The sequence below is a fragment of the Protopterus annectens genome, chromosome 11.part0 (genome assembly GCF_019279795.1).
Source record: "Protopterus annectens isolate FY-2018-M chromosome 11.part0, PAN1.0, whole genome shotgun sequence".
Classification (NCBI taxonomy): domain Eukaryota; kingdom Metazoa; phylum Chordata; order Ceratodontiformes; family Protopteridae; genus Protopterus; species Protopterus annectens.
Genome location: NC_056745.1, coordinates 1,339,795,016 through 1,339,820,175, shown reverse-complemented (window position 1 = coordinate 1,339,820,175; position 25,160 = coordinate 1,339,795,016). Strand labels below are relative to the sequence as shown.

At 45.2% G+C, this 25,160-nt stretch overlaps 1 protein-coding gene across 1 annotated transcript in view; it reads left to right on the top strand.

The window, feature by feature from the left end:
• The window catches only part of SBF1 (SET binding factor 1), a gene marked incomplete in the record, with an annotated part of 3,250,730 nt that overhangs the window by 981,702 nt on the left and 2,243,868 nt on the right, over positions 1 to 25,160 (top strand). Inside the window, 1 exon segment of the mRNA XM_044088658.1 lies at positions 2,292 to 2,369. Coding sequence (XP_043944593.1) covers positions 2,292 to 2,369 — 78 coding nt within the window.

The following is a 25,160-nucleotide window of genomic DNA, read 5'->3' as shown; positions in this document are numbered from 1 at the left end:
TTGTCAGTATGATACATGGGTCTATGACAATGGATCAAAGACACTAAATATCGAATGGCCGGAAAATCACAAACGCAGGTGAAAGAAACATGTTTTGTGGGAGGCTGTGCCCCCCCTGCTAAATATATATACTAACTGTGAGATCACACTACAGTGAGGAAAGGGCAAATTTCCCAATTTTCACTGTACCGTGATCTCATAAAATGGGTTTCTATCACCAGCGTTTTCGGTTTTCCAGCTGTTTAATATTTAGTGTATTCAATCCGTTGTCGTAGACCCTGATACACATGGGCATGAGTTAATGCATTGTTTTCAGTGTCGGTAGCTAATAGATTGTTTTCTTCATGTTTTACATGGATATTTTAGAAATTTGTTAAAATATTTAGGGGGAAAATTAGTATTTTGCATTATATTGTTCAATAGATTTTACTGTTTGTCATTGATCTTTCTGTTACTAAGTTAATTTGTTCATGTCACTCAGCTTGGTCTTTGTTCTTGTTTGCAACCATTTTGTTTTTGTTAATTTATTTTGCACAGGAAAAAAATCCATAAATAATTTCTTGACTTATGCAAAATACGTCATAGATGGTCAGAATATCCTGTTATGTTCCAGAAAATGTTAAAATATGAATCATCCTGGTGGATAGTGGTATTTTGGATATTGCCCAGCTTTATCATTTGTCATTACCCCAAAAAAATCACAAGCCATTATTGACTTGCTATTATTTAAAAAGAAATCATGATTTTTGTTTTATGTGCAAGCAAGAAGAGTGTGCTCTGTTTATATGGTTAGTGACTTTTGGCAGGGCTTGCAATCCTTCAGTGGTAGTACTTCTGGATAAGAGCAGGTATTGTTTCTGTGGTTCTGTTATTTTATTTTTTTTAGATGCGTGTGGGGGAGATTATTGGAGAAGAGTACTTATTGTTTCTTTAATTAGCACTTTCTTGCAGATTGGAGCCATACATTGTGCAGTGGTCAAGTCGGAGAGTGAGATATGGGTGAATGTCCCGTAGTCCTCTGAAGATTTGGTTATATGCCATGCCAATATTATTGTGTCCAGCGTTCCCAGCCCCATGAAAGTGATCCTCCGCTGCCACCAAAGATAGTAGGATGACAGAAGCTAGTCACAGGTTTCACACCTTCCCAAGAGGGCTACCTAATGTTTGTTTGCTGGTTTAGTTTGAATAACTGCCAACTAAATTGGGAACAGTATAGAACCTGATTGGAATGGGTGGCATGTGGTAGTTGCAATACTTTGTAGCCTTACTTTTGAAAATCCTCATTCACACCGTTGTTTGTTTAAAACTGTAAGTGATGTGATTAAGTAAATCTGCAGAACTCTGGAGCTGGTTGCACAGGTTTTTTTTAAAGAGTTTATGGCACAGAGTTTAAAAGAACTGATGCAAACAGCTGACACAATGAGTCCTGGATTAAGTACCACCTCAGCACATTTGAACTTATGGAAAAGTACTTTCCCAGCTTGTTTGTTTTACTCTTGGCTGATAATTACTACACTTAAACCCTGGATTGCATTTCTTTAGTGCACTTTGTTATACGATTCTTGCTTGGACTGTACTACTTAATTACCACATCCAACATCCTATATTGTGGTTTACATAGACAGATGATACATATTTCAGCTTTGCTTTTTTTTGTTTTGTTTTTCATCTCTCCCTTCATTCTGCATCCAATCACTACTGACCTTTGGCTTCTTCCGGCCCCCACCCTTCACCCTCCTCTGAGTACTTCATTTGCTTCCTTTCAGGTAGTCTCAGAATATCTCATTGCTGGGTGTGCCTCTTGTCTTCTCAGAGGTCAGAGTGTGGCTTCTCAGTATTAGAGCTGAGGAACTTTTAATGTAAGTTGGAGTCATTATGTTGTGGCTGTCTGGTCACAATCCCAAAGGTAGGGAGGTGATGTTAAGTAACATCAGGGCACATAATGTGTTGAATGTCTTGCCACTCACCCTTGCTGATGATGGAAGTCTGTAAGACCCTTTGTCTTCACCAGAGGTTGTGCAAACCATGATCAAGCCGTTACCTTTCCCATAGGATAGAAGAGAAGAGATGACCGCTGGCCACTTCATCCTGCCTCTCCAGCCAACCCTTCTGGTACACCAGTTCTGTTTCCAAGTTGAGGTCATAGGTTGCATAGATAGCTGCTTTTTATTCCTGTGTCAGTGGGTCAGAACGAAATGTGACTGCATGTTTCTAAACAAAAATGATTCCAATAGTTTTAAGTGACTATGGAGATATGACTTTTTCTTCTATGTTTTTTTTTTCTTTTATAGGTATTGGATCCTGAGTTAGAGGTTGCCGATCTTGCTTTTCCACCTACCACTGCATCTGTTTCTGCAGCAAAGATGTTGGTAAGTTGCAAGTCGTATAGCAAAGACTGTGAGTTAATACCTGATGACAACGTTTTTCCTGTAGCATTCTAGTTCTGAACTTTTTAGAAAGAGCCCTATTAGTGGTTTGATTTTCTAATTAATGGAAATGTAGTGTATTATTTGTTTAGCATTGAAGTGTGCTGAGCCTTTTGTTGTAATGTCTTTTGTTGTAATGTCTTTTATTGAAAGAGCATAGCTTGAAAGAGGAAAGGTGATGTAGAAGCATGAAGTGCCCTTGGAACACGTTACATATTGAGAATACTGCATTCATTTACCTCAGTATTGATCAGCACAGTAATACAGCAACTATTGTTCTCATGAGAAGTATACATATAAAAGCAGGGGACATTAATATCTTTGGAATCTGATTATTTTATAACTCATACAGTCCTTACTCCATTTTTACTTGTGGCCTGTCAGATTTCAAAGTCCTTGACAGCCTAAATACAAAAGGAAAGCAAACTCAAGGTCTCCGCTCTCCCCAGATCTACTGCATTGCTGTGTAGCTAGTTGAAATAAAAAGAAATTAATTGGTGAGATTGAAAGCTGAAGTATGTTCTTCCATCTTTGGGATTTAATTTTAGAACCAACACTGATAAATAAAAGTAGTAACTGTATGGAGTGCAGCTTTTCTAGTAAAGCTTATCAGTGCTTAAATGAGGGAGGAATATTCATTCTGATGATTTTGTTTTTCCTTTGTCATCAGTGGCATATTTAACTTTGAGTGAACTACGTTTGAACATGCCACCTTGAAAGATTTTGCCTCTCTGAAGCTGGCACCATAAAAAGGTATTACTTGAAGATGAATCACTTCTTGTTCATAGGTAGGTACTAGGCTATTGGCCCTAGGGCCTATATAAGCCTAGCCAAAAAGGTACCCCGGCTTTTTCCACCCATGAAAATTATTTTCCTGTGCCCCTGTTGAGCAGAGCCACAGAAGTGATCCCCGGGGTGAATTTCCTATTTCTCATCCAGTCATCAAGATTTTTCTTGAAGAGTGCTAATGAGGAGCTCTGTTTGACATAGATAGGTAGTCTCTTCCAGAGTATGGGAAGTCTCTGGGACAGGAATCTATCCCTCCAGCATGTTCTGTTTATTGTAGTGACAAGGTTTAGGTCCCTAGAGCATGAAGCTCAGAGTTATTGGGATTTCTTTAAGTGGAGCATGTCCAACAGCTCTGGGTTTGACATAGCTTTGTATGTTGGGCAGAGATCGCCTCTGAGTAGGCGATATGCGACAAAGTAAAGCTGGAGTTTTTTGAGACAGTCTGCGTAGGGCATCTGGTTGAGGTCAGTAATCCTCTTTGTAAGATATTTCTGTGGCCTCTCCAGTTGTTGTAGATGTCTTGTGAGGTGCATACCAAAAGGGGCGCTGTACTCTATAATGGGTCTAATGAGTGATGAGTAGAGGGGAACAATGACCTCTTTTTTCTGGATGAGAAACCTTTTATGATGAGGTGTGCCACGTAGAAGGAATTATAGTTCCAAGTTAGAAGTAATGGGGAGCCGTATGAGGGGACTGAGATTAAAAAAATTTGTATGCATGAAGTCGTCCATGTAGCTTCCATAGAGGAGGTAGTGAATTGCAAGCATTTCATGGGCCATTTTTTCTCTGTTAAGTTTAGATGGGAGAAGTTTTTGTTTTTACTTTACCTGAAAGTCTGTCGGTTTACAGTCATATATACATATGCACTTTTTAGCAACTGGTGTTCAAACCTCCTGCCTTTGTACTGACTTTACAGAGAGGGCGGTTATAAAAGGAAAGTTAACCCTCAGTAAATCTGGTGGCAGGAAGCTCTCCAGGCTTAAAGTTGTTTGTAGGTAGCTCAGCAGCATGTAAATGTTTTGAATGAGTGAATGGCCACATATGTATTTACTGTTTCAATTGTCAGCTGCCTTTGGTAGATTAAAACACACACAAAGCATCATGCACCCTTGTTATCCACCAGATTACAGATTTAGGTCTGCTATTTGCTTGAGGAACAGGCAATACAAGTCTGTCTTATTCTAGCTATACTATAGTGATCTCAGAAAAGGAGCTCAGTGTTTTAAGATAGATAGTCTTCAGCTTTCCAACTTAGTGAATTCAGTGACGCTACAAAGTGCCAGTGAGTTTATTGCATCTAGAAAAGAATGAGAAAATTGTGTCCTGGGGTTTGTAGGTGTTTCCTGCAAAGCATTCATTTTGCACAGTGTTCATTTAAAGGAGCTCTGCCGCTGTATAATTCATTACCCATGTTGACTGTCCATAAGCAGATGTATGCACCCTAGAAACCCAACTTTTGAAGCTTTTGTACATTGTTAGAGTTGAGCTTGTCACTTCCCCATACCAATGACATTGATCTAACACTTGGTGGCCCATTACTATCATCAGTCCTGTCTTTTGCCACAAGCAGTGATTGCTTGACAGTCCACAGGTTTCTTCTAAGTGACTTCCAGTGAGTGATGATGTATCTAGTTCACAATTTTTTTGAAAGCATTCTGTTGTGCTGTTATCTTATCGTGCATTAAATTTTAAACAAAGTCAGTAGAGGTTTTTGGAGGTCCATGATTTCACCAGAAAAAATCGACCTCAAGTATACCAGTGGAAGGTTGAGCTTCTTTTTTTATCTTTTCTTTTTTGCAAGCACTGTGCTACCTTTATCAAAAAGAATATCTCCTTCATATATGCAATCTTTGTGTCTTGGAGCATAATAGGATTTTAACAATGAGGCATGGGCCAGTTCTCCAGCAAAACAAACAAAAAAAGATGACCATTGGGTTATGGTTAAAGATTTAAAGATCCTCACCCCTTCTGCAGGAGCCTAAGGCTGCTGGTCTTGGAGAGGTTAAGCGTTGCTGCCCTGAGACTACTGCCTCCAGTTAATATTTCTTCTCCTGTCTTAGTCCCTCCCGAGGTGGACAATGAGATTTTTGCCCAGCCTAGTTAGTAGGAATACCTTGTGAGAAAGTTTGTTGGGGGTTGCCATTTGGTGTATTTGAAGAGTTAGAGCAGTGTTTGCATTCTGTGTGTGAAGTTGAAAACATTTGAGGAAGGTGTAGCACTCTGCCATAGCTTTGACTTGCCTTCCCTTCTATTAATAATTTTCAAGGACAGCTTACCAAGGCACAGCTGAATTATTTGTAGAATATCCAGCATATGGACATAAGGGTTGCAGCTCTGTTGCTTACAGATGATGGTGTCCTCATAGCTTCATGTGACTGATCTCCAGAGTGCATTAGAGCGTTTCACATCTGAGAGTGAAGTCCTTGGGATGAGAATTAGCACTTCTGAATCTGAGGTGATTGTTATGTTCCAGATAAGAATTAAGCAGCTACCTTAGGTGAAGAAGTTTAAATTTTTGGAGGATCTTATTTACAAGTGAGGGTACAGGAGTTAAGGAGATTCACCAGCTTTGTGGTGTAGCAGTAGTGCCAGTATTGTACTAGACTGGTGGTGAAGTGGGAATGGAGTCCTAGGAGTGGAAAGGATGCCCTGCAAGATGGCAGTGGTAAACCTCGCTCAGAACTTGTAAAATATTGGAAGCTGATGATGTTTGTTGAAGATATGCACAGGGGATCAAGTAGTGGCTTCCTTAATGTCCTTAATGGCCATCCCTTTTAGAAAAGCAGTAGGTGATGGCTAGGTGACAAAGATGGTAAGAGTGAATCCCCCTCCTGCTTGTTTATGTACCACATAACCATGGTATTGTCTTGTCTTTACCAGGAGTACTCCTGGTTTCCATTGGTCTTTGAAGGCAGTCAGACCTTTCTGGACTGCCATCAGTTCTTTTACGTTGAATTGTTTGTTCTTGAAGAGGGATTCTCATCTGCCCTGAGTCTGGAAGTTGTTGAAGTGGGCCCCTGAGGCTATTTTCGAGGCATTTGTGGTCAGAGATTGGTCCTGAGGGATGAACCTGAAGGGAATGCCCAGGTTGAGGGAGCATGCTTGGACCGATCAAGAAAACTCTTTCCTAAGACAAGGGAGAAGCTTCAGGTCTGTATCAGAAGCTCAAGTTTTCAGAGACTCTAAATTCATGTTGTTGAGATGATATGCTATAGTTTCCGAAAACTCAAAGCTTTTGAATGGAGATCATGGTAGAGTATGATAGAAGAATTTTCCCTTTTCCCCACTGTAGAGTTGGTACGTATAATATGCAGGGGGTGTGGGTGCAAGAGGGCTTGCTCCCTGTAAAAATGTAGAAAAAAGGTAGATTGTTTCTTTTTTGAAGTTCGATTTTCTGAAAACTTGAGCTTCTGACATAGACCTGAAGCTTCATCCTGAAGTTAAGAGAATAAGAATGTTTACACCACACATTTCTGAAGTATCACTGTCACTTCCTCATGTGTAGTCTGGCCAGGGAGATCATGGGGATGTAAGAAGCCATATAACCAAGGCTCTGAGGAGCTATCTGGCCATGAAGTAGTTTCTGACAAGGAACTTTTGGAAGTACAGAGCTAAAGATGGTAGGTTTGTCTGAAGGAAGGAAGGTTTTCTGAAGTGATGAGTCCAGTAAAGCCCCCCAAAACACAATCCTGTGTGAGGATGGTCTAAGACTTTTGGATGTTGATGGTGACCTCCAGTGAAGCCAGGATCTCTTAGGTGTAAAGCAGATTTTTTGAGAGTTTTTCTAGGTCTGTTGCCTGAATGAGGCAGTCATCTTTAATAGGGGTTAATCTGAATGCCCTTTGACCTGCAGAAGGCTGTCATTGGGGATAGGCATTTTGTGAAAACCCTGGATACAGTAAACAAGCCGAAGGGCAGAGCACAGAATTGAGAGTGCCTCACACCTGCTCTGAAGCTTAAGAACTTGCTGTGAAAATTTTCTATGGGAATGTGGAGGCATGCATTCTTTAAATCTAAGGTAACCGTGAAAGCACTGAGGAGGTCATAGGTAGTAGTTTTTGAAGTGTTAGCATTTTGAACTTTGGTACCTGAAAGAATCATTTGAGCCTTGACAGGTCCAGAGTAGACCTCCAGATACCCTCTCCTGGGTACTAAGAAATGCCTTTTCCTTGTAATAAGTTTGGTACTGAATCCACAGAACCTTGCCACACAGGAGCTGTATTTGCTTTAAGGCTTCTGTGTGTTGGCTTGATGGAATATCTGGGAAACCTGATCAACTTGGAGTCCATTTAAACTGGAGTTTGTAACCTTTTTGAGTGATTTTCAGTACCCGTTAATCCCTGGTAATGATGGTCCAGTTCTTTAGGCAGGAGGACAGCCATCCTTCTAGGCTTAGAGGGATTAGGGAAGGGGGTGCTGGGACTTGAGAGGGGGAAAAGGAATGTCATGGAAGAAATCCCACAGGCCTATTGGAATCTGCCTCACTGTCTCTGTCACTGGTGCTGCCTTTGATTCCTTTCCTTTAGAGGTCTCCTTTGTCTAGACCTAGACTGGTAGGTTGGAAAGGACCAGTGTTTGGTTGGGTAATTGCGGCTGTAATGAGGAGTTTGAATCTGAAGAAAGTCCCTGACCGTTTACATGGACTTTATATTTTCTCCATCAGCTTAAGCATGGCTTCAGCCTTGGAGCCAAAAAGATAATCTTTGTCCAAAGGAGCATTCTAGCGATTGGATTTAGCATGTTCAGGGAGAGATTGTTCCCTCAGCAGGCATGTCTTCTAATGATGGTTCCTGTAGCTGCTGGAGGCTTCCAAAGCATCATGGCCACAGTGCAAGGAGTGCTTAGCTACACAAGAGCAAGAATTGCACAAGTCTAGCAGTTCCTTGGAGAGGGCCTTATTTTCAGTCCACGCCAGTTTTTGATTCAATTGATCTAACGTGGTTTCTTGATACTTTACCATATGAAACTGACGGTTCAGAGCCCACATGATGAGGGTAGCAGAGGTGTAGACTTTCTTTCCAAATTTGTCAACGCTCTACTTTTTTTGCCAGATGGCATGGGATTTTTGGAGCTACTAGCTTTAGCTCCCTTAGTGCCTTGAGTCACTACTTCAAGGTCTGCTACAGGTTTCTTGAAAGGGTGTCTGTGGAAATCCAGAACCCTGTAAAATCTAGCAGATTTCTGGGGGGGGGGGGGCTGTTTGCAATGAAGAATCAAGCAAGACATTGTCTACCACCTACAAAACTGGAGAATGGCAAGAGGTTTATGCTAAGGGACTTTTAGAAGCTCCCTAACTGTCTTCTTGGATTGTGGTTGGTCCTGTGCTTCCCATTTAAAGTGTTCCCTCAAGGTATGTAGAGTTTCCCCAGAAGAAGTGCCCTTGGGGGGAAGCTTAGGCAAGGTTCTCCTCAGAATCTGAATCCCCATAGGAAACCATATAAACCTTCCTCAAAGGTGGACTCATTGATGTCCTATTCTCATGTTGCAGTGTTCTTACTGTGGGATCCTCAGTCTCAGACGACCCGAACGTCAGCTCCTATACAAAAGCTTTCAGCCTGGTTGCTGTTGGTGCATGGGACGTCACACACAGGGCTATAAACCAGGGACCTTAAATGTGACATCTGCACGCACAGACCTCAGAATTTTTCTGCCGTAGTTGAGCATCAGATCAAGCGCATTGCTCCTCTCTGTCAAGATGTCTAAAGCTAAGAACCCCGTTGGGGATTTCTTACTTATTTTAATTGCTTGAGCTTGGTTGCTGGTTATTAGCCGGTGTCTGCTAAGAAGGGTAAATGTTGATGCAGGCGTCAAATTCTGCACAAGGACACCCATGACCATTGCATCTTTTGTCTAGGCTGAGTACACGACCACACCTCCTGCCCCATCTGCCAATCCTTCATCCCTAAAAGTCTTAGAAGCTATTTGGCTGCCCTTAACCTTTACTTAGAAAATCAAAGGCTTAAGACAATAGCCCTTAGGATGGATCTGGAATCGGCTGACCCAATGAAACCACCAAAGAAAAAGGCCAAAGTTTCACAGCCTTTTACCACTGTCTCTCCATTGTCGGACACCCTGCCAACCACCGATATAGGGGTAGAGGGACATCTGCTAGAGCCGTCTGCTTTTATGGCTCCCCTCAAGGAAGCCATTTCCGAAGCACCATCCGGCACGTCCACAGAGATGTCTCAGACATCGGTTACTTCCGAAGTTGAGGGGGAGCTAGGTTCCACTGGACGCCCTTCTGGATCTCAGGAATACAAGTCTTCTTCCTTTGGTAAGGTCTCAGAGTCAAGGCCTACAGTGTCTCCCAAAGCTACTTCTTTAAAAAGAAGGTAAACAACTAAACATTTATCTACCCCTCATGAAGGACAACCCAACTGGCAATCATTTACTCAGTCCCTGACGCAGGCCATTATGGCCTTTAGGCCTACAACCTCCTCAGCCCCCTCTATTCTAGTGCTCAGCCCTAGGCCTACTTCTTCTACCTCACTCCTTCCCGGTATTCTTCAGGAAGAGGAAGAAGAGGCCCTCTCCTCTTGCTCTGAGGAATCCTATCACCTCATCATTATCTTTTGGCTGTTCCCGTTAGGGATCGCCACAGTGGATCATTTGTTTCCATTTCTTCCTGTCCTCTGCATCTTGCTCTGTCACACCAACCAACTGCATGTCCTGTCTCACCACATCCATAAACCTTATCTTAGGCCTTCCTCTTTTCCTCTTACCAGGTAGCTTCATCCTTAGCATCTTTTTCCCAATATACTCAGCATCCCTCCTCAGCACATGTCCAAACCAACGTAATCTTGTCTCTCTGGCTTTGTTTCCAAACCTTCCAACCTGGGCTGACCCTCTAATATACTTATTCCTAATCCTGTCCACCCTCGTCACAACAAGGTGCAAATCTTAACATCTTTAACTCTGCCACATCCAGCTCTAACTCCTGCCTTTTTGTCAGTGCCACTGTCTCCAACCCATATAACATAGCTGGTCTCGCTACCTTCTTGTAGACCTTCCCTTTCACTCTTCCTGGTACTCATCTGTCACAAATCACTCCTGACACTCTTCTCCACCCACTCCATCTTGCCTGTACTTTCTTCTTCACCTCTCTTCCACACTCACCATTACTCTGAACTACTAATCCCAAGTATTTAAACTCATCCACCTTTGCCACCTCTTCTCCTCGCATCCTCACCATTCCTCTATCCTCCCTCTCATTCACACACACATATTCTGTCTTAGTCCTGCTGACCTTCAGTCCTCTTCTCTCTAGAGCATATCTCAGGAATCTTATCACCTACTCATCCCAAATAGCCTCTTCCCCTGGAATATTATTCTCCAGATGAGGATTCTGCTGAAGGAGATTCCTCTCCAGAGGACATAACATTTGGTGCAACTATCACTAAGATGAAAGGATACTACAAATGGGATACTTCCCAAATGACAGAAACTCAAAAAAGATACTTTTGAGTTGTTGCAGGTTGAATCACCCTCCCCATCAGCCATTTCTCCAGTGATCCTGCAAACCTTGATGCTTTTGCTTCTTGCTCTAAGAACCCTGACTCTCAGCCACCTGCCCCAAAGAGACCAGACCATTTCTATAATGTGCCTGATGACCACAAATTCCTAGTAAAACCCCCTTTGCTGGACACTGCTGTTATAGCTGTGGCCCTGGATAGACTATCTAGACTGCTCCCTTCTTTGTCTCTTTTACCTTCAGATAAAGACAGTAAAATTATGGATAGGCTGGGGAAGAAGACCTACACCTCTTCCATCCTGGCATTCAGAGCTATTAACTACCAAATGCATGGTATCCCAGCCCTCTACTCTTCTGAACTCCCTTCCTGACTCTCCTAACAAAACTGAAGTAGCATCTAAGATATCCCTGGCATCCCAAGTGGCCAGGCACTCATTAGATGCAGTTATGATGCAGCAGAGGCTTCTGCTAGATTAGCTGCAACTGCATCATTTCTGCGTAGATACTCCTGGCTTAGGCTCCAACCACTGCCAGAAGATTTTAAGTCCAAAATTCCAAATGCTCCTCTTGATCATAACCTTCTGTTTGGTAAACAGTCAGCAGAACTTTTTAAAAATCTACAGGAGAAGAGCAAAGAGCTGCAATATATTAAACACCTGCTGGTATCTCCTATACCCAAGTACTATAGAAATTATTCTGACAAAACATCCTACATCAGAAGGGCCCCCCTCCATGACCACCCCTTCCTCTACCAGGCATAGGAAAGGGACTAGGAGGCAATCCTTTTCAAGGAATACCTCTTCTCAGACAGTCCAAAGATGGTCCTTTCTGGACAGAAATAATGGCAACAATGCGTGACTGCCTTACCCATCTCCCCCTGTCTTCCCGTCTCTTTCTCTGTCTGCCCCTTTGGAAAGAAATAATCACAGACCGCTGGGTGCTGGCAGTAGTGGAAAAAGTTTATTTCCTATCCTGGCAGGAAAGACCCACCCCACAGGGCATTCCTTTTCCACCCAAAAATCAGCTTCACCTATTTCCCCACATTATCCAGGATCTACAGGCTCAAGGCACCATAGAACCTGTCTCATCAGGACAAGAAGAAAAAGGTTTTTACTCCAAAGGTTTCCTAGTTACAAAAAAGGATGGACCATGAAGACTAATCCTGGACTTCTAAAAGTCCCCTCTTTCAGAATGCTGTCCCTACAGACCCTGCTTCCACAAGCATTCATGGCCACTTTGGACCTGAAGGAGGCTTACCTCTACATCCTCATACACCCAAACCAGAAGAAATACTTGTGCTTTGCTGGACCTTGCTCTCATTTTCAATTTACTGCCTTGCCTTTTGGTTTGTCCACTGCACAAGGGTTTTCACCAAATGCCTAGCTCCCACCATAGCCTTCTGTAGGACCAAGGGCATATAGTTCTATCCCTACCTAGACAATATTCTGATTCTTGCAGAAAAAGAAGAAACCCTCAGAAATCATCTCCACTCCTCTGTGTCCTTGCCTCAGAGACTAGGTTTCACACTGAACCTCCCCAAGTCATCCCTATCCCCAGAACAAGACAAGGTCTTCCCGGGTTGTAGGATTTGGGCAGACCTAATGAAAGCATTTTTACCCCCAAAAAAAGTAATCTCCCTGACGAACCATTTCCAGGACCATTTCCAGATAGACCAGCTATCAGCAAGACAGTTTATGTGCCTTCTGGGTCTTATGGCAGCCATTATCCCTATGCTTCCCCTAGCCAGGATGCAAACAAGGAAGCTGCAGTGGTATTTAAAGAACGTATGGTCCCAGCACAGCCATCCTCTAGACTTCCAAATACCCTTCATACCTTGTCTAAAAACAGAACTAAGGTGGTGGATACAACAGGCTCAAAGGAATCCAGAACTACCCCTCCTACCCCCCCCCACACACACACACACACACACACCAGCTCAACATATGCACACAGGTGACTCTGATCTGGGCACTGGGGGGCTACCATGAAGGGACTCGAGGTACAAGCACCTTGGCAAGCATCCCTCTTGAGGAAACATATCAACGTCAGGGAAATGACAGCAGTTCATTTAGCCCTGAAGGCATTTCTCTCTAGCCTTCAGCCAGGCCCTCTGCTAACCTTCACAGACAACATCACTGTCATGTGGTACTTCAACAAACAGTGGGGACCAGGTCCTATATTCTGTGCAGGCTGGCAGTGCAAATTTGGGAATTAGCCTCACAGCACTTATCTCTCCAGGCAACATACATCCCTTCCCAGGACAACCTTCAGGCAGATGCTCTAAACAGATCATTCTCTGTATATCACGAATGGATGTTACACTGGGAAGTTTTCCTAGACATAGTCCACAGATGGGGATACACCACATAGAGATCTGTTTGCCTCCCCCCAGAACAGACAACTAAGAAAATTCTATACCAAACACCACTCTCCCCTACCTTGTAGAGTGGATGCCTTCAGCATCTCATCTAGGGGATGGTTTCTCTATGCCTTTTCCCCCCTTCACTCTCATTCAGAAAGTCCTCCTGAAGATCAGGAGAGACATGCCAAAAATCTTGTTGGTGACTCCATACTGGGCAAGGCAGCATTGGTTCCCCCTTCTAAAATCCCTCGCCATGGGCAATCACCACAAGTTACCTCACAAGGTGGACCTACTCACACAGCATAAGGGAACTCTCAGCCATCCACACCTAGAGATGCTGAGCCTTACTCTCTGGGTGATAAACTTCTAGTACCCTTCTGACACCACTACACAGAGGACGTGCTTTCTATCCTGCAGGAGGCCAGGAAACCCAATACAAGGAAATCCTATTTTTCTAAATGGGAGAGATTCTCCAAATGGTGTCTCCAAAGACATAAGGACCTCTTTCTAGCGGATGTCCCTTTAGTCTTAACGTATGTGTTTGAGCTGATTAAAGCAGATCTTTCATACATCTTTCATTCAGTGAAAGTGCACCTCTCGGCTATCTCTGCTTGCATACCCCTGGAACCTCCTTTACTCTCCAGGTTGGATGTTACATTGTTCTTAAAAGTGGTCTTACACTAGATCACCCAGAAAGCCTACCCCCACCACCCTGAGACCTAAATTATATCCTGGAGAAACTTACGCTGACTCAATTTGAACCAGCCACTTCTGCATCTCTACAGATGTGCGCATGGAAAACAGTCTTGCTAGTAGCCCTCACTTCAGCAAGAAGGGTCTCAGAGTTATAGGCACTCATGGCATGCCTTCCTTACACTATCTTCCATAAAGACAGGGTGAACCTGCGCACCAACCCCTCCTTCATGCCCAAAGTGGTCAACGAGCTATCACTAAATCAGTCCATTCACTCGCCAACCTTCTCCTCTCCCCAGAATGACAGTGAGAGAATACTACTCTCCCTGGATGCTCACAGACAACTAAGATTTTATCTGAACAAAACCAAGTCCATCAGAAAATCAAATCAACTTTTTGTTTCCTTCCATCCTAGACCCCTGGGCAAGGCAGTCTCCAAACAGACTATTTCCTGTTGGATCAGAAAAACTATCTGCTTCTGCTGTTCATACCACGGAAAATACCTGAATCAGGGCTCATTCTACTAGAGCAGTAGCTTCCTCCAAAGACTTCATCTGATGTTGTAAATCTTTATTCATTCATTACGTTAGGACTTGGGTTCCGTCCTCGGAACTGACACGGCCATTTGCAAGCTCATGCCAGCCAAAAACTCTCAGCTAAGACCTACCCATAATGCCCCTCTCAGAGTTACTCCAGATCTCGTTTGCCATGTTCCTCATCAGACGTGCTTAGCCATCTCTCTCAAAGCTAAGTGGAAAATTGGGATTTTTGGTATAGTTTCTCTTCAAAATTTCTTGTTTTTTTAGTCAGTTTAGCCTTTTTCTCACTGTCGCCTGTAACCTACTTCTGTTTCCTGCCCTTTACCTTTGGTAATTAAATTTCTACCATCGTTGGTACTGTCAGTCTCTCCTGCCTTTGGTAGGCCCTTCTTTACCACTTGTGGTATTTTTTATTGTTGTTTCTCTTAGGATACCCCTTTGTGCCTGTACTGTGTCAGACAAAGTTAAGTTGGGGTTTAAACAGTGTGGCAAGTGTGGGCGTAAGATGCCCAACTCGTTGCGTCTACTGTTTGGGCTTGGACCATATTAAAACTGATTGTGACATTTGTGCTAGTTTTAGCAATCACACACTAGTAGAACATAAGAATAAGCTTATTTTAGAAGGTCTAATTAAAACACCTTTTTCGGAGGCTCTATCTGGGTCGGAGGTCTCACCCCCTCCAAAGACCAAAAAACATAAGGAAGAATGGAGTCACTCCGTTCCTACATTTCCATCAGTTACGGAACAGAGTCAACTCCGTGCTTCTCTGGCACCCTTGGCGCAGACCTCTTTGGCACCTGACCCTGTGTCTTCCCCATTGGTGCCATCTATGATGTTGACTCCTGTTTTGGTTCCAGCCTCGGTACCATCGGCTTCGGTGCCATTCTTGGTTCTGACATTGGCTCCCATGACTATACCTGCTTCGGCACCATCCCCAGCCATGGTGCCGATAGCTTCTTTGGCTCCGCAAATTATGACCTTGGCTCCTAAAGTCGAATATCTGCCAAACACCAGATAGTCTCTAAGGTACGACCCTTTTTTGGGCCATCTGTTTAGCCCTTTTCTTGAAAGACCTGATTCTCCTTCAGCAGCCTCCTTTAGATCCACCAGGAGATTTTCTGAACTAGATCTAGTGCGGGTTGTGGACTAGCTTCTGGCAGCTAGTGGATTGCCCACTCCAGCTAGATTTTCCGTCCCTCTTGGTTTGGAATTCTTCACAGCATATTCTGCTGTTTATCCTCCTCCGGCCTCTACCCAGGCCCCGGAGATCTCGGTACCAATGTCCACCCCGATGCATACTGTCTCAGTTCCAGCTGCCGATTTTTCCCTGTCTGCACCGACCACCCTTGCTGAATCGGCTCTGGTGAAGCCGGTGCTCTGTCGGAGCATTGCTTAGACCGTCGGCACCTTGGTACCTAGCCTGGCGCCTAATTTTTCGCTGGTGCCATCTGTGTCCACGGCTCCAGCTTCCAGTCCTCTTGGAGCTCTTCACTTGGAGGTGTGCTCCTCAGGGTGGGGTGTGACCCTGGTTTTGAGGTTGTCCTTCTCGGTTCCGGGCTCCCATCCCTTCTCGGGCAGGCCTGCTTTCCAGGTGATGAAGAGGGTCCTTGCCTCCGCAGGCTCGCAGTCAGCATCAATGACTTCAGCATCAGAACCCCCCCCCCCCCAGCATGCAGTTGTCCCAACCCCCTATTTCGGGATCCCAGGCACGGGAGCCGCAAGACCTCCCTTTGAAGGGAACCCTTTCTCTGGAGTCCTCCTCAGAAGATTCCACTGGGGAGCACCCCAGAAGAAATGGTGCAAGAGGAAAGCACCTTGATTCCCCTGAGGAATCTATCGCTGAAGACACCGATTGTGATGAGGGAGAAAGGTCCCCAAGGTTTCTCCCAGAAGACGTCTCATTCGGAGACATTCTCGAAATCCTCAAGCAGCGGGGAGACTGGAAGTTCTCTAACCCTTCTTTGGAATCGGTGTGCTTGCAGGCCTTCCATGCCCAGCCATCTACTGCCTGAGTGACTCTACCTGCAGATGAGCTTGTTAAGCTGATCGTGCAGCATGCCTGGAAGGCCCCAGACAACGTAGAACCTGTCCCCCGGAGGCTGGACAAAATTCTATCCACACCTGAAGACCAAAATACTGGTTCAAGCAGTTGACAGTTGATTCCATGGTCGTGGCGGCGGCCACCAAGAGGGAACTGGCAGAAGATAGTTCCACTGCCCATTCCCTGAACAGGGAGTCTCGGACCATGGATAGACTAGGGAAGTGGACCTATGTATCAGCGACCTTTGCCATTCGGTCACTGAACTATCTGGCACACTTCAATAGCCTCCAAAGAGACCTAATATCTGAAATGTCCTCCTCTTTGGCGGGGGTACTGCCTGATGAGGTGCGTGACATTATTGCCTCGCAGCTAGCTACCCTTGAATCCATCTCAAACTTCTTGATGCATTTGATATCTCACACCACAGAGGTGGCAGCTCGAGCTGCCGCATCAGGCATTGTCATGAGACATAATGCTTGGATGCGGTTGTGTGATTTTGCAGACCCCTTTAAATCTTCCTTCATCAATGCTCCTGTTGACGAATCTGCACTTTTTGTTCCCAAAGTACGAGACACAGTAGCACAAAGTGAGAAAGATGGAAAGACCTTGTCTGCTGCAGGCATATGCTTTTCCACCCCACAGAGGTCCTACTCCAGGAACCAGTAGGATCTTTTTGTGGCACTCGTGGTGAGCAATCCCCCCGAGGCAGAGGGGGCAATTCATCTGGAAGCTGCCCCTTTCGGGGTAGATGGGGTCTACGTAACCAGGGCGCTAAAGATTCCTTTTCCGGCAGACCTTACCAGTGCTCCAGAGCAGTGGCCCAATTGCTTTCTTCCGGAAGCAGTTGGGGGTCGTTTTTCTCTGCACCTACCAGCCTGCCAACTTATTACTACCGATGTTTGGGTGCAGAGAATAATATGCAGAGGCTACCAGATACCATTTGATTGAACCCCCAGACCCGTCAAACGAATCCCAGATGTGCCACCCAATCAGAGGGAAATAGCAGCCTTAGAAATAGAAAAGCTGCTAAGAAAGAGTCATCCAACCAGTCCCACCAGATGAGAGAGGATCTGGGTTTTACTAGAGGTTCTTTTTAGTGCCAAAATAGACAAGGGACTGGAGACCAATCCTGGATCTCGGCCTATTGAACAAATTTATCAAACCTTAAAAATTCCAGATGGTCACAGTACAGTCCATCCTCCCCTTCCTAGGGAGGGACAACTGGATGTGCTCTATAGACCTCCAGGACACGTACTACCACATAAAGATGGATCACCGCTCCTGGAGGTTTCTCCGCTTCCGGCAGGGAGCCAGTCACTACCAGTTCAGGGCACTGCCATTCGGTCTCTCAGCAGCCCCCCCCCCTGCCGAGTGTTCACCAAATTTATTGCAGTTGTAGTAGCTCGTCTTGGACTACAAGGATTCCAGGTGTTTCTGTATCTAGACGATTGGCTCCTTACCGCTCTGACCAGGAATTTTCTAATCTGCAGCCTCTCTTACAGTCAAGCCTTCGGTCTCCACTTGGGAATTACAATCAACAAGGTCAAATCTTAAATGTCCCCAACAAAGACACTGGAATTTATTGAGGCAGTCTTCGACACATCCTGTCAAGGTTCTCTCCCTCCTCACAGGCTTTCAAAAATAAGACACCAAATCCAAGTCCTCCTTCCACAGACCTATGTACCAGCATGCCTTGTACTGCAAATCTTAGGCTCCATGGTGGCTGCCATTAGTCTAGTACCACTGGCGAGGCTGCATATGAGAATCCTACAGTGGCTCCTTTCTACACATTAGTCGATCTTAACTCACCCACTCGACCGCATGATACTTCTTACAAATCGTTGCAAGGAAGAAATGCTATGGTGGATGAAGTCACAAACGAATCTTTGGTGTCGACCGTTCTGTCTTCCCCACCCCATGGCCACAGTGACCACGGATGCTTCCCTGTTAGGGTGGGGGGGGGGCATTTCCAGGGAAAGATGGTCCAAGGCACCTGGTCCCCCATGGAGGCCAATTTGCACATAAATGTCTTGGAACTAAGGGCAGTTCTCTTAGCGTTGCAAGCGTTCCATGCATCCCTACCTTCTGGGACTATCGCAATTCATTTGGACAACATGTCAGTCATCTGATATATCAACAAGCAAGATGGAACCAGGTCTTACCCCCCGTGTCGGGAAGCCATGAGGATTTGGAACTGGGCTATAGCTTCCAACCGCTTTCTTATAGCAACGCACATTCCCGGGAGTTCCAACTTTATTGTGGACAATCTGAGCAGGAACATCCTGATGCCTCACGAGTGGTCCCTCAATCCTGTAATAGCGGATCGGATTTTCCGCCGCTGGGGTAAGCCTTGCTGTGATCTGTTTGCTTCCCCCCTAAACAACAAATGCAAAAGATACCGTGCCCTGATCCCCCCTCAAGGGGTTTCCCCGAGGGGTGCTCTAATGCACGATTGGCCCCTGGGTCTACTGTATGCCTTTCCTCCATTTCCGAAATTCCTCCAGAAAGCTCAAAGGTTGAGAAGCAAAACGATCCTCATTGCCCCTTATTGGCCTTGTCAAGTCTGGTTCCCGTTCATATGGCCTCATCTGATTCGCAGCCTGTGGATCCTGGATCATTTACAAGGCCTGTTATCTCCTCCTCAGGGACTGATTCATCCCATTCTACACAGTCTCAAACTGGCAGCTTGGTTCCTCTCCTTCCAATGATTGCCAGGCTGCCTGACATCCCATCTCCTGTTCTTGAAATTCTTCTGGCTTCACACAAACCTTCCACCAGGAAAGTTTATTCTAGTAAATGGACTAGGTCCTCTATTTGGGCCAAAGATCAGAACTTAGATCCCTTCTCTATGCCTGTTCAAAAGATCCTTCAGTACCTGATGACTCTTTTACATGCAGGAGCCTCAGCATCGACAATCACTGTACATTTAGCAGTTATCCCCAGTTTTCATAATGGATTTGATAATTCTTTGATTATGTCACACCGCCTGTGCAAGACCTTTTTGAAAGGAGTATTATATGTTAAATCTCCGGTCAAGCCCCCCCATAGAACCCTGGGACTTGACTTTGGTGCTTAAATCTCTCACAGGCCCTCCTTTCGAGCCTTTTGATTCGTGTGATATAAAGTTTTTGTCATGGAAGACCCTACTTCTAGTAGCACTTACCTCAGTGAGAAGAGTATCCGAGCTGCAGGCCTTGAGTGTCAAGAGACCTTACTTGAACTTCCACAGGGATATGATGTCCCTTTGTGTACTGACCCTTCTTTCTTGTCCAAGGTCATTTCTGGATTTTCCATTAACCAATCTATTGACCTGCCGGTTTTCTTCCCTCAGCATTCTAACAGAGGGGGGGTATCTTTTGCACACCGTTGATGTGCATTGGCAGATTCGTTGTTGTTTGGACAGGAATAAATCTTTCAGGAAAACAGATCACTTGTTTGTGGCCTTTGCAGGACCCAGATTGGGTAAACCTGTCTCCAAAGTGACTTTATCCTTGTGGCTTAGAAACGTCACCTTTATCTGCCAGCAGAATAAGCTATTCTTACCTTCCAGAATAAAGGCTCATTCTACCAGATCAATGGCTTCTTCTGTAGCTTTTCATTGTAGAGCCTCTATGGATGATATCTGCGCAGCAGCCACTTAGGCAAGACCTCATACCTTTATCTCTCATTACAAATCGGAGGCTGGCGAGGCTGCATATGAGAATCCTACAGTGGCTCCTTTCTACACATTAGTCAATCTTAACTCACCCACTCGACCACATGATACGTCTTACAAATCGTTGCAAGAAAGAAATGCTATGGTGGATGAAGTCACAAACGAATCTTTGGTGTCGACCGTTCTGTCTTCCCCAGCCCATGGCCACAGTGACCACGGACGCTTCCCTGTTGGGGGGGGGCATTTCCAGGGAAAGATGGTCCAAGGCACCTGGTCCCCCATGGAGGCCAATTTGCACATAAATGTCCTGGAACTAAGGGCAGTTCTCTTAGCATTGTAAGCATTCCATACATTCCTACCTTCTGGGACCATCGCAATTCATTTGGACAACATGTCAGTCATCTGGTATATCAACAAGCAAGATGGAACCAGGTCTTACCCCCTGTGTCGGGAAGCCATGAGGATTTGGAACTGGGCGATAGCTTCCAACCGCTTTCTTATAGCAACGCACATTCCCGGGAGTTCCAACCTTATTGCGGACAATCTGAGCAGGAACATCCTGATGCATCACAAGTGGTTCCTCAATCCTGTAATAGCGGATCGGATTTTCCACCGCTGGGGCAAGCCTTGCTGTGATCTGTTTGCTTCTCTCAGGGGGTTTCCCTGAGGGGTGCTCTAATGCACGATTGGCCCCTGGGTCTACTGTATGCCTTTCCTCCATTTCTGAAATTCCTCCAGAAAGCTCAAAGGTTGAGAAGCAAAATGATCCTCATTGCCCCTTATTGGCCTCGTCAAGTCTGGTTCCCGTTCATATGGCCTCATCTGATTCGCAGCCTGTGGATCCTGGATCATTTACAAGGCCTGTTATCTCCTTCTCAGGGACTGATTCATCCCATTCTCCACAGTCTCAAACTCACAGCTTGGTTCCTCTCCTTCCAATGATTGCCAGGCTGCCTGACATCCCATCTCCAGTTCGTGAAATTCTTCTGGCTTCATACACACCTTCCACCAGGAAAGTTTATTCTAGTAAATGGACTAGGTCCTCTATTTGGGCCAAAGATCAGAACTTAGATCCCTTCTCTATGCCTATTCAAAAGATCCTTCAGTACCTGATGACTCTTTTACATGCAGGAGCCTCAGCATCGACAGTCACTGTACATTTAGCAGTTATCCCCAATTTTCATAATGGATTTGATAATTCTTCGATTATGTCACACCGCCTGTGCAAGACTTTTTGAAAGGCGTATTACATGTTAAATCTCCGGTCAAGCCCCCATAGAACCCTGGGACTTGACTTTGGTGCTTAAATCTCTCACAGGCCCTCCTTTCGAGCCTTTTGATTCGTGAGATATAAAGTTTTTGTCATAGAAGACCCTACTTCTAGTAGCACTTACCTCAGCGAGAAGAGTATCCGAGCTGCAGGCCTTGAGTGTCAAGAGACCTTACTTGAACTTCCACAGGGATATGGTGTCCCTTTGTAATGACCATTCTTTCTTGCCCAAGGTCATTTCTGGATTTTCCATTAACCAATCCATTGACCTGCCAGTTTTCTTCCCTCGGCATTCTAACGGGGGGGGGGGGGTACCTTTTGCACACCCTTGATGTGCATCGGCAGATTCGTTGTTGTTTGGACAGGAATAAACCTTTCAGGAAAACAGATCACTTGTTTGTGGTCTTTGCAGGACCCAGATTGAGTAAACCTGTCTCCAAAGTGACTTTATCCTCGTGGCTTAGAAACATCACCTTTATCTGCCAGCAGAATAAGCTATTCTTACCTTCCAGAATAAAGGCTCATTCTACCAGATCAATGGCTACTTCTGTAGCTTTTCATTGTAGAGCCTCTATGAATGGTATCTGCGCAGCAGCCACTTAGACAAGACCTCATACCGTTATCTCTCATTACAAATCGGATTTGACCTCCAGGGGACGAACATCTTTTGGTTCTGTGGTGCTCAGGAATATTCTTCCTTAGGGCCACCCAGGACTCAAGTAGCTGGGGACTCGGTCCTAACAGTAAGGAATGAGTAAAGATTTACATCATCAGATAAAGTAGTTATGTCTTACCATAACGTTCCATCTGTGTTGTAGATCTTTATTCATTCATTACTTCCCACCCTCCTTCCCCCTGCCTGGACTCCTGGTGGACTTTAGGAACTCCTGATTAGGGTATTTGCTCACAGAGCCTCCTACTGTTTTTCTATTCCTACCTCTATTATATAGGGGCGGGCAAACTCGATCTGGAGTAACTATGAGAGGGGAGTTATGGGTAAGTCTTAGCTGAGAGTTTTTGGCTGGCGCGAGCTTGAAAATGGCCGTGTCGGTTCCGAGGATGGAACTGGAGTCCTAACAGTAATGAGTGAATAAAGATTCACAACACAGATGGAATGTTATGGCAAGACATAACTTCTTTTTCAAAAGTCTAGACACAGTTGCCATCCTTGAGGCAGCCACCTGGTCCACTGTACATACCTTTATCAAACATTACTAACTGGACCATATCTCCAGAGCAGCTTTCGCAAGGGCAATCCTGCAAGGATTTCTGGATTCCATTACCTCTACCTCCACCCTTCCTCCTTCGTAAGCTGTGGTACTCTCCTACAGCAAGAATACTGCAACATCAGAATAGAAGGACATAGAATAGTTGTGTAAATTCTTACCATAACCATAGATGTCCTTCTCTTCCATGCTGCAGCTTTTGTATAGGAGCTGACGTTTGGGTCACCTGAGGTGGAGGATCCCACAGTAAGAATACTGCAACATGGAAGAGAAGGATATCTGTGGTTATGGTAAGATTTTACACAGCTTTTCTTTATTGTCCTAGAATCAAAAGACTCCTGAGGGGGGAAGTATCCCTCTTTCTTTTACCAGGAGAAGATTCAGGGGCAGAACCAGGGAGAGAGCGCCATCTGGGTCTGACCATGGAGATCAAATCTTCAGCCAGCCTAACTAGGTCTTGTTGATAGGCCTGTGTTTGGGAGTGGAAGTTGTATGCAGCCTTTCTATGTGAGGTCTTAGGCTTAGGCCTGTGGTTGACAACCACACTAGGGCCAGGATGCAGATGGGACAGCGGAATCTTGAGGATGGTGAACCGAGGCAATCTCTGGATAAGAAACTCTGGTTACTTTATCAGTTTGAGAGCAATCATCAGAAGCCATAACCTGCAAAGTAGCACCAGACCCACTCAACAAGCAAAGATGTCCTTCAAGGATGCATCTGCAGTCCTAACAAATGGGTTGTCCTGTCGTCAGGCAGCCCTTCGGTCGGCCGGATTCCAAAGTCTGGGTCTGGCTTCGGCTGGTGTCGCACTTCACCCGACGTCATAGCTGCAGTTCTTTGGGTATAAAGGCATCAGCCGACGCCATTTTCCTCAGTCTTTCTTGCCGCGTGGCCAAGCAGAAGCTGTTCGCAAGTGCCGGTCGGTCAGATCCAGAGATTACTACTACCGAATACTACTTCGAAGACTTCTAAAAAGCTAAGTACCCCGTTGGGGACTCTTTCTTGCCTCAGCCGATGTCAGAAAAAGTGAATAACTGTTTAACTTGTGGGAAACAAATACCTCATAAAGATTTCCACTCTTACTGTTTACCTTGTCTAGGCCCAGACCACGACGTAGCAGCTTGTCTAGCCTGTGCTTCTTTTAACCGACGGACGCTTAGACGTCGGTCGGAGTTTGCTGAGCAGTTTTTCGGTTCTGATTTTGCGTATATTATGCCGTCGGATCCTCCAACTACACAAATTGCCAAAAAACGCAAAGAAAAGGACCGACACTCGCGGTCCACGGTTTCGCCCGAAACCGCGGTTAAGCAAACCGCGAGTGTCTCGGTTTCGGCCGAAACCGAGCAAACGGTCCTTGTTTCAGCCGAATCCATGCCTTCTACCGAGGCCTCTTCTAACCTGGTAGAATCGGCTTCTGAAATACAACCTGCTGTTGTGGTTTCACAGGAATTATCGGACACAATCCCCTTGGATGTATCCACCCCTGCACGTGGAGCTGCTAGGCCTCCTGCAACCATGTCCATCAAGGCTTTTGCCAGGGCTAAAGCAGCCAAAACTACTAAGTCTGTGCCTGTTAAGCCCCCCTCTCACAGGCCCAGTTCCAGTTCCCAAATGCTTTCTTTGGCAGAGGATCTCATCTCTTTAATAAGGGGATCCCAACCTCATCCAGACAGGGCCTCTCAGCCACCTCCAGAGAAGAGACCTAGAGCAGAGCCCCCTGAGCCAGTGTCCACGGATGATTCCTTGGATGATTCAGACAATACAGACCCTCCAGAGGCTCCTTATTCTCCCTACGAAGACTCTGATGCTGAAGAGTCTATTCCTTCTGCCTCTCCACCTGAGGAATTTTCCTTTGGGGAAACCTTACATGCCATGAGGGAACAATTTCAGTGGCAGTGCCAAGACTTTTCAGACTCCAGGAAAAGGCTTAGGACCTTCTTGCATTTACCACAACATAGGCCTTTAGCTATACCTCCAGTTCTTTCTGTTGTAGATGATGCATTTAATGATGCTTGTACTGCTCCTGATTCATTACCTCCAGCCCCTGCTAAGCCCGATAGGTTCTACAGGGTCCCGGAAACACATCACCATTTATACAAGGCTCCTTTTGCAGATCCCGAGACTATCTCCCAGGGGCCTAAGGCAATAGCATCTATCTCTGTTAAAAATCCCCTCCCCTCTGAAAGGGAATCCAGGTCCTTAGAGAGATGGGGTAAAAAAGTATACACCTCTGCTACTCTGTCAGCTAGGGCCTTGAACTGTCAGTTTCATATGATCCAATATCAGGAGTTTATGCTTGATCAGTTAACTAAGAAACTGTCCTCTGATGATTCTTTAGATAAGAAATATGTTCTGGAAATGGTGCATAACATTCAGCAAGTTAGTAACCATTCTTTAAAATGCGGCTATGATGCACTGGAGGCTTCCTTTAGATCAGCCATGACTGGCACAGTTATCAGAAGGCATGCATGGTTGAAAGAACAGGCCTTGCCGGACCATGTCAAATCAAAATTATTAGATGCTCCCATGGACAAGGTCAATTTATTTGGTTCTCCTGCTCAGCAGGTATTGAAGAAAATGGAAGAGAAGGCAAAATCTGTACAAACAGTGAAAGATTTCTTACAGGTGCAACCTCCAAGGTTTAGCAGGAACTGGCCCTCCAAAAATTGGTCCTTTCCAGACTCCTC